This window comes from Cajanus cajan, chromosome 10, assembly GCF_000230855.2.
Source record: "Cajanus cajan strain Asha chromosome 10, NIPB_CcT2T_4, whole genome shotgun sequence".
Classification (NCBI taxonomy): Eukaryota; Viridiplantae; Streptophyta; class Magnoliopsida; order Fabales; family Fabaceae; genus Cajanus; species Cajanus cajan.
Window position 1 is genome coordinate 42,251,228 of NC_138526.1, and position 10,586 is coordinate 42,261,813.

Sequence of the window (10,586 nt, forward strand, 5' to 3'; positions counted from 1 at the left end):
ACATACCATTTATAAATATAGTCATCATATTCATCATTCATTATGTGAGTTTTCTAAAGAAAATGATAACTTGATGAGACAGTTTTTACATTAATCATTGAAAAGCAAGCAGCATAAACAAGTGAAAATAGTTATGAAATCAATATTAATAAATCAAATGAGTGAGCAACCAATCATAATCCCCATCATGCCCATAGATTAGATCAAGATTGTTTCAACCTAATTAAGGGGCCTACACTTGGTTGCCATTCCTGTCTTCCACATTCCATATCCATCAAAAGCTTATTTAGGTATTATAATGTATATATCTCCTATCATGATTCTTATTGCCTTCAAGAAGCAATCTCATTCACCAACTTATTTCAGAACAGATCTAAATGTAAGATAATAACATAAACAGGACTTAAAAAACAAATAATAACCTTATATTCTATCATAATTATTATTACTAATATATAAAAAATACTTCCTACTCCTGTATATTTTTTAAACAGTAAATAATTAGAAAGTGAGCCATTACAATTGTAAGAGTAATTTTTAAACTGTTTTTAAAAAAATTAATAAAATCAAATAATAATTTAAAAATTAACTTTAAGGACAAAATTATAAATAAAAAAATGTACATAAAAGGGACCAACTTCCTTTATTATTAGTATAGATATATAATTTTCTTTCTCATTTTTTCTCTTTATTTAGTTGGATTTTTTATTTTGTTAAAGAGGATTAGAAGGAGAAAAAATGTAAATAATATTTTTGTAGAACTGCTAAGTGATATATAACATTTATGTCCTTTCTTTGCGCATATAAGCGCCTGTAGCTCAGTGGATAGAGCGTCTGTTTCCTAAGCAGAAAGTCGTAGGTTCGACCCCTACCTGGCGCGTTCGTTATTTTTCAAATTTTTTACTTGGAATTCAAACTTTACATAAATATAATATTTGTTTTTAATTTAAATTAGTTGAACAAGATTATTATTATTTTTTGTTTTTTAGTTCTTACTGTTAAAAATTATTCATTGTATTTTGTTTCCTTTTAGTGGGTCTTTAAAAAAAGTTAAATCACGCGTTATTTTATGTTTTAATTAGTATATGTAAGTATTTTATGTTGATAGATGAGTCAGCGTAGAATAGTAGTATTTGGAATTCAAACTTTACGACCAAACCGTGAATGAAAAGTATAGTATTTGTATTCAATTTAAATTAGTCGCACAGAATTATTATTATTATTATTATTTAGTTCTTACTGTTAAAAGTTATCCATTGCATTTAGGGAGGTGTATTGGATTAGGATTTTAAAGGACTTTTTCAGTTAAAAAAAATCCTGCGGATTTTAAAAGACTTTGCAGGATTTTCATGACTTTTAAGATTTTGCAAGATTTTACAAGACTTAAAATCAGGATTTTAATAGATTCTGCAAGACTTTTAAATCAGGATTTTAATGGATTCTGTGGGATTTTGTGAAGTTTTGACATTTGATAAGATTTAAAAAAAAAATCATACATTCAAATTTAAAAAGAGTCAAAGACAAAAATAATATAAAAAAAACAATAATGTCTAGATAAATAATAATAATAATTCTCCATAATATCCTATCCTCTTTTTATAACATCCACTATCAATTGTAACAATTCATCAGAATCCTCCTTGGTCCAAGCTTCATAGTTTTCTTTCTCTTTTCCTTTTTCTTTATTATTTCTTTCTGAATCTCCCATTTGAATTACTAAAATAATATATGTTGAAAAATAGTTATATAAATAATTATGGATAAGAGACAAAATCAATAAAATTATATTATTATTTTTAGAAGCACATCAATCATACAAGATCGAATATATCTTGGCTATCCAAATGGATCAAATACCTCAGTCATTATAAAAAAAATGTTAAAACGAAAATATAGAAACATAAGATAATTTTTATATAAAAAAATCAGTATATTCGATACTAAAAAAATATTTAGATATATAATTTTTTTTATATAAACGAAAGTATTTAGATATAGAGAATATATATATATATATATATATATATATATATACGTATATATATATGTATACTATTTTAGTTATATATTATATGATAATTTTTAACGATATTTATAAATGTAAATTATTATAACAAATATTTTAACAATATTTTCTTTTTAAAAAAAATAAGCTAATGAAGGCATAAATCCTAAATCCTAAAAAATTAGATATTGCAATGTCTTATGTTAATTTTCTTTTTTTTAAATATAAAAAATCTTAATTTCACAATATAAAAATAAAAAAGAAAAATTCATAGTAAATAAAATAAAATAATTGTTGAGTCATAAAAGGAGGAGGGATAAGAGTAACAAATTAAAGGAAAGGAGAGAGTTCGCAATTTTTATGCTGAGAGAGTTCTTCTCTCAATTAAGATCCATTTTTATCTCATTCTACTCACAAAAATCCTAACAAATTCATCTTTTATATATATATATATATATATATATATATATATATATATATATATATATATATATATATATATACTGTAGAGATTATCATATCAATTTCATCTTTCACCTTTTTCTTTTCTTGACGTGTGTTATAAAAAAAATTACCACTTAAAAATTGAAATTTCAAGCATTTTTTTGTGTTATATAAAGGAACAAATTCAACTTCATAGAATAAAATAAAGCAAGTCAATTAAAGAGAACGAACAGAAAAATAGAACAAGTCAATGACACTATCATTTACATATTAGAGTTTCACAAAATAGGGGAATGGGATGAGAAGAGTACTACAATATTATATATGAGCAATGAACAATAGTGTAGTATTATTAGTAGAGAAAAAATGGAGAAGACACGAGCATAGAAAAAAAAAGATGAAAAACTCACTTGAAAATTCTTGAAACACTTGAAAAATCACTTCAAACAATCCTTCAAAATCCGATGGGTTTGGATGGGATTGTTTTATGAATCTGGTATTTATAGATAACACTAGAAAGTCCTTCAAAATCCCTCTCACACAACAATCCTTTAAAATCCTTATATTTTTTAATACCAATGGATTGTTTTTAAGTTGTAAAAAATCTCAAATGAATACCAGTGGATTTTAATGGACTCTTTAAAAAATCTTGAAAATCCAGATTGAATACCACTGGATTGTTTTTAAGTGACATAAAATCCTAATTGAATACCAATGGACTTTTTTACTCAAAAAAAGTCTTTTAAAATCCTACGAAATCCTAAACCAATACATCCCTCTTAGTTTCGTTTTGGTCTGTCTTTAAAAAAAAGTTAAATGTCATTAATAATAAATGATATAAGATTAATGTAACATTAATATGTGTTGTGCTTTATATCAAGGTCGTGTTTAAAAAATTAAGGTTTAAGATAATTTTTTTAGACAAAATTATAAATTATTAGTTTGTACATTAAATTTTTTTTAGTTGCTAAATTATTTATTAGTGTTTTATAATTAAGTAAATTTAACATTCCACTCACTATAAAAGATGATTAATCCATCCAATTATTTTGTAACATTATTGATCTTAAATAAGATTTAAATAATTTTAATTCTGAAAATTTTCTCTTAATGATGACAATTGTTAAGTGATAATTTATATTTTATAAATAATATATAATTTTTTGAAAAAGAAACTAATTTTTTTAATATAATGCAATACTTCTGTTGGAATGTTAATTTGTTGTTTTAATACTTTTTTCAATATTTTTAATTTTAAAAATAAATCATGACTGTTAATATTAAAATGTTCACCAATTCTTAAAAAAATTTCAAGGTTAATACAATATTTTTTTAATTTATCTTCCCTCAATATTTAGAAATTTTGAATTTAAATAAAAAAAAAACAACAATATGGTTCCATATAGTAAATGAAATTAAAATAATATAAAAATGATAGAAAAATAGAGAAAAAAAAACTGAGATGATTGAAAGAATATAAATAAATTATTATATTTGCAAGAGATATATATATATAGAGAGAAATATTCATTACTTTGAAGCTTTTAACTCTTTTAGTTGATATGAATTGATGAATGGTTGAGGATCTTGAGAATTTTAACTCTTTTAGTTGATATATTATAAGGATAAAAGTTAACTAAGTAATTATTAACCAAGATTATAAAGGGTATTATGCATTTTGTGAAATTTGAAGCATAAGACACTTCCTCACTTGCCTTGCATATTACACGCTTTGCTTTACATTTTAAATTTCTAATCTTAATACTTATATTATTTTTACATTTTGATTTATATACTTAAACAATTTTAATATTTTAACCCCTACACATAAAACATACTCATTTAGTCTCTCTATATATATAGAGTAAATCACGTGTACATTGTTGGTGTAAATTTTTTTTTATATTAACAACTAATCATATCTCTTAATAGTGTCATGTCAATTACTTATTTAATGAAATAAAAATAAAATAAAATAATTTAAAAGATATGATTAGTTGCCTTTGTAAAAAAATTTACATTGACAGTGTATGGATGGTTAACTCATATATATATATATATATATATATATATATATATATATTTATATATTTATATATTTATATATTTATATTTATATATATATATATATATTTATATATTTGAATCATTATCTTTAACACTCTTGCAAATATTACCCTACAAATAAAATTCAACATAAAAATAAAGAAATTTAAAAATAAACAATATATTAATTAAATTCAAATATACATTTGTAAGCATAAAGTCTCTTGCAACATATGTTCTTAATTTCATCTTATTAAAAGGGTTTTAATAAAAAGTTTAGCAAATAAAAAATAAAATAAAATAAAACTTATTTCTAATTTGTTTTTCCAATCTTATTTAATTTAAAATATTTAAATAAACTAATAAGACTTATATCTTAATAAATGTCTTATCAACACAACATTACACACAATATCATATGTAACAATAAAATCGTGCATATTTAACATTTAAACATGAATAATCATAACATTATGAGATATAAATATTCTCATGATCATTATATTTTTTCTATTCATTATCATTCCTTTCTTTTTCATCTTATTGGTGTATATGGGTTCATAATTTTAAAGAGTGTCCCTTATTTTTGCCATACATCCTATTGGTATAGATATACTTTGTGCAATAAATTATATATACCACTATTTGTAGAGTTGAAGGAGACAAATGTCTTTCTCCTTTTAAAAAGGTATTAAGTTTTATTTTTCATTTTTCTTTAAATATTAGAAGCATTAGTACAAAAGAGGTGTACTACGTCGGACATTTTTAGCTTTTTACGTCAGAAAACATACTGACGTAGAAGCGGGAGACGTAAATTTTACGTCGGATCTGCAAAACCGACGTAAATTTACATCGGACATTACGACATCCAACGTAAAAAAGTAGGAAAAAAAATTAAAAAAAAAACATAAAAATGCCAGCAGAACGGACCGTTCTGCTTGCAGAACAGGCCGTTCTGCTTGCAGAACAAGCCATTCAGCTTCGTATAACAACTCAAAAGAAAACGCCCACTACCTATACAAATAGAACAACCAAAAAATCAAATAAAACATATAGCTAGAGTAGCAATGCGAAGTAGAAAAGTGCTAACGAAACCTTGATTCATACCCGAGGAGCAGCAACAATGTGCAAATGAGTAACAAAGAGTTCATCCCTCTGCAAAAGACAAAAAAAACGATTCAGTAACAAAGGAGAGGGAGAGGGTTTAGAGAGAAAAAAATGAAAAGTGATGAAGAGTGAATGCGCGCGGTGTGCCTCGCGCTCTCTTATTCAAATTTGCGTCCTTTTTTACGTCGGACCTGGTAGGGTCCGACGTAAAAAAGTTCGCAAAAATTACAAAAATGTCACCGTATTTTTTTTATGTCGAATTTTCGTATTTTTAACGTAAAAAGGGTGACGTAATATGCTAATTTTCCACTAGTGAAGGTTTGCCACTCTTTTCAATCCAAAGAAGACTTGTCATTCCGAGAATTTAAAAGGGCTACTACTTTTCCTTGTTCAAAGGAGTTTTTATTTTTACATTCATATATGATAATAATCTAATATAATTCATGTTTATATACATTGATATAATCATTACTTTGCACTCATAAGTGTAGGATTAGAAGACAAACTCAGCAGTACAGCATAGCCTACTTTAATATGATATAATATCTATATATATCAAACCCTTAATCATAAAATCAACCTATAAAACCCCTTTTAAACTCTAGCTTGATATCATATATCTAGTCCTAAATGTTTATTATTTTAAAATTTTATCGCTATTTTGATTTAAATTTATTGTTAATTAAGACATTTTTTAGTGTTAAAATAATATATAATTAAATTAAATATTAGTTATAATGTTGTGAGATGTGACACTATTAATATCTTTCACATTTTTTTTTAATTTCTTCATCTCATTCTTCTCCTTACCTCTCTCTCTTTTGTTTCATTTTTTTCCTCACCATCACCTCCTTTCTCCCTTTATTTAATGAGTTTTGCTTCTTTTAAATCATTTTACATCAATTAAATCTAATTAACCTTAATTTAGTGAGTCTTAAAATTGTAAAATACATATAACTCTTAAATAAGAAGAGATAGTTTGTGAGTATTAATTTATTTCTATTGACACTCTTTATAAAAACAATGATTTATTACATTATTTTAGTTTGACATGCATTATTTTAAAAAATTGACTTTAACTAATATGTGGTGTAAATATTTTTTATTTTACTTTTCTGAAAGTTTAACAATCATTAGTTTTTATTGGGTGATTTCATACTGTCAATATTGATTTTTTGGTAGTATTAGAAAATTTAGAACAAATAGAGTTACAAATTTTTTACTATTATAATATTTTTTTTAAAAAAAAATTATAAGTAAAATATCCCCTATTTATTTACAAGAATAGAATTGTTTTCTGTAACCGAATTCCAAACGATATATTTTGTTTTTCTTTTTTATGTAAAAAATATTTTATTAATTATATAAATTTATATAATATATAATTTATAATTATAAAATTTAATATATTAATAATTTATGCTTTTATAAAGTAATAAATTTAATAATTTATAATTTTAATAAATTATAAATTTAATAAATTATACTTTTAATAAATTATAATTTTAATAATTTATAATTTTAATAATTTATAATCTATATCTACCGTAGGATAGTTCATTAACACACCAACTTAGATTTAATTAAATAAATACCTAAACATACTATTATCACATATTTAAATAAATATGTAAACATAATATTACATATAAATTTATTAAAATTATAACTTATTTTAAGTTACAACCTTTTGAAATTATGACTTATTTAAATTTTAACTAATTAAAATTCTAACTTATTAAAATTTTAAATTATTCAAATTAGAACTTATTAAAATTCTAACCTCTTCAATTATATCTTATTTTATGTGCAATTTTTTTATTTATAATAATAATATTTTATTTTAAAATTATATAGTAAATAAAAAACAAAAAATTATCCCATAAGTGCACTTGAACCGTGTAATAATGAGTAGTTAAAAAAACAAAAGTTGAATATCTTAAGATATTCAGAATTTTCATTATTAAATTTTTGAGGGAATGGCTCTCTAGAATGGTTAAAAATGTGAGAGGGTGTAAGAATATTATATTGGAGAAAAATGTAGTAAAGTTGGAGAAGAGTCATTTTGAATGCTTCTCCCTCCAACAACAGGCAAAGCCTACCTTCCTTCCTCGTACACGCTACACTTACACGTCTTTCTCTATATATCCGTGTCTGCTACAACCAAAACTACGATGCCCAAAAAGTTTCAACATATAATCACACAAACCAACCCATTTTTTTATTTGGATCTAAGAAGTAAGAACACCACCCATTTTTGCTTTTACTTCATCCAAACTCAATGGGTGCCGACGAAGACTACGATTACTTGTTCAAGTTGGTGCTCATCGGAGACTCCGGCGTTGGCAAGTCCAACCTCTTGTCCCGATTCACCCGAAACGAGTTCAGCTTGGAGTCCAAATCCACCATCGGCGTCGAATTCGCCACTCGCAGCGTCCCCGTCGATAACAAGCTTGTCAAGGCTCAAATCTGGGACACCGCCGGCCAAGAAAGGTCGCGCCTTTTTCATCAATTTTTAATCTTTCTCAATGTGCATCTCATTCTGCTCCACTTCATCTTAATGGGTTGTCTTGGTTTGGAGATTCGTCGGTTGTTCATTTTGATCTTCGTGCATGATTTGGTCACTGATTCTGATCTTGTTCAATGTGTCAGGGCGTGTTTCTGACATGATCTGTTGTTTTCTAGAAATATTCTAGGCAGCGTGAATAGATTTGGACTTGGTTGACATGTCTCTTCTCTTTAGATCCGGTGTAGTCAATTTTGCAGCATTCACATAGTCAAGGCATTTGTGATCGTTGGATGAAGATTGGATGGCTCACATTTCAAAGGGTGTTTTAGGGTTGATTTACCGAGATAAAATATGAGCTGTGTGATCTTAGTCCAACGATCCCGAGTAATTGAATGTGTGAATGAGGGTAAAATCGGATGTAGAGGATCCGGAATGGGAATGTTTTTGAAGGGAAAGGAGACAAGTGATTTGATTTCTGCAGGTTATTAACATTTGTAAATTAAGCATCTATACAGCTATGAGAAAATGGCAGAACAGAAGAAATGACTTCTCAAGTTTTGCTTGTTGATAGTCCACACCTTAGATAGAGAAATAAATAGATAGTCCAATATTACCAGGGTCCATGGTCCCAGCTAATCACTATACTATATGCATCAAGTTTTTCAATCTATGAGAAGAAATTAATAACATTTGATTACATATCATATAGAGATTAGTTAAGGAACATATAGTTCCCAAACACCTAATAATTTCTCACCTTAGAGACTTACATGAAATGAAGCGAGGCAGAGTCCTTTCTCATGTGTCATTGGCAATATAACCCAGAAGCATGATCGTTCCAATTTAATCATATACATAATTAAGTGGATTTTTATCTGGGTAGAGTGTAGTTGAATGTGACTATCATGGAGTGTGATTTATTGGGATGCTTTGGTTTATTTTCATGTGTGTCAAAATAATGGTATAGCAGACACATATAACTAGAACCTTGGTCAACACATTCTAAGAGGGAGGGATGACAGCAAAATCAAATGCAGGCTTATAAAACATAGTAGTGTATAATAAAACAACAAATAAGCCTTTTTCAATTATCATAGTAGATACTTAGTTGTTCTTCTAGATATAGATTCTTCGTTTCCTGATCGTGCGTTTGAAGAAGATTCTATTGAGAGAGTCTATTCGGATGGCGAGCAATGTTTTGTTTTCATCTACAATATGGTTATTGCTAATCATATATGCTCATAACCGAGTCATATATATGAGTCTCATTGTTTTTATTCACCACAGATATCGTGCAATTACAAGTGCATACTACCGAGGAGCCGTTGGTGCTTTGGTTGTGTACGATGTAACGCGACACGTGACATTCGAGAACGTGGAGAGATGGTTGAAGGAGCTCCGGGATCACACAGAAGCATACGTAGTTGTCATGCTGGTGGGGAACAAAGCAGACCTTGAAAACCTGCGTGCTGTGTCGAGGGAAGAAGTCACAGCATATGCCGAGAAAGAGAACACGTATTTCATGGAAACCTCTGCTCTTGAATCCACGAACGTGGACAATGCCTTCATAGAAGTGTTGACTCAGATATACAATGTTGTGAGTAGGAAGACTCTTGAGAGTGTGAATGATCCTCCTGCTGCAACGGTTCCCAAGGGGGAGAACATTGTGATTGGAACCAAAGATGATGTCTCTGCGGTTAAGAAGAGTGCATGCTGCTCCACGTAGTTTGTTTGAGAGATTGTTGAAAAGAGAGTATTGGTTATGCAGTATAAGAGGATGTTTTGTTGATTCATTGTTTTATTATTATGTTCTATTTTTTGTTGGTGATGATGTATACCATCGGCCTCAACAGCCCTTTGTTGTGGTCACAATATTACAGGTTTTAAATTCAGATCTCTGGTTTGTTCTGTCTTTTTGCAACGAGTTGCACTATACCCATAAAAAATGTCGTTAATTTTTCATTTATTAGGTGACAACAATATTATTTAGACATGATGCTTGATAAGCAAACAAAGCTACATGATAAAAAGAAGGTTTAATGTCTGTGACATGTCAGTACAATGTCAACCAACTAAAAATAGATAAGTAAAACTTTTAAGCTGTTATCTTAATAGTTAATAATTTTATTATTTATAATAATTTGTGATTAGATGAAAATATAAAATGATTTTAAACTATTTACTCTTGATATATTTGGTAGTCCTTGAGAATCTGATGAATTTTACTTTTAATTTTATTTTTATTTTTATTTTTATTTTCTTAATCTAGGTTTTTATAATTTTGGATAGATTTTTGTTGGGGTTACTAAAATTTTTCTAGTTGTTAAAGTCCAACATGGTTTGGCAGAATCCAGCCTATTAAAGGTGTAGGATTCTGGGTTTATCTAGTAAGTATCGAAGAGATTGAGATATGAAAGATGTCAAAATGGATTCAAGTATAAAGATGCAATTCAAATATCCAAGAGAGTAGATGAA

The 10,586-nt window shown here is 27.0% G+C and overlaps 1 protein-coding gene and 1 non-coding gene across 2 annotated transcripts; both read left to right on the top strand.

The window, feature by feature from the left end:
- Positions 1-807: 807 nt before the first annotated feature.
- TRNAR-CCU (transfer RNA arginine (anticodon CCU)) lies at positions 808-880 on the top strand. The gene has a single exon. It is a non-coding gene; the product is annotated as a tRNA-Arg (tRNA).
- Positions 881-7,675: 6,795 nt separating this feature from the next.
- On the top strand, positions 7,676-10,003 carry LOC109810353 (ras-related protein RABA1f). Its single transcript, XM_020373794.3, has 2 exons — positions 7,676-8,095; positions 9,399-10,003. Exons 1-2 carry the CDS (start codon positions 7,884-7,886, stop codon positions 9,835-9,837), a joined length of 651 nt encoding a protein of 216 aa, XP_020229383.1. The 5' UTR covers positions 7,676-7,883; the 3' UTR covers positions 9,838-10,003.
- The last annotated feature ends 583 nt before the right edge of the window (positions 10,004-10,586 follow it).

Bases quoted from the DNA above. Each gene is read 5' to 3' on its own strand.
- LOC109810353 (XM_020373794.3), top strand. From the start codon at position 7,884: ATGGGTGCCGACGAAGACTACGATTACTTGTTCAAGTTGGTGCTCATC. The intron at 8,096-9,398 runs GTCGCGCCTTTT...TATTCACCACAG, and splicing joins GACACCGCCGGCCAAGAAAG to ATATCGTGCAATTACAAGTG.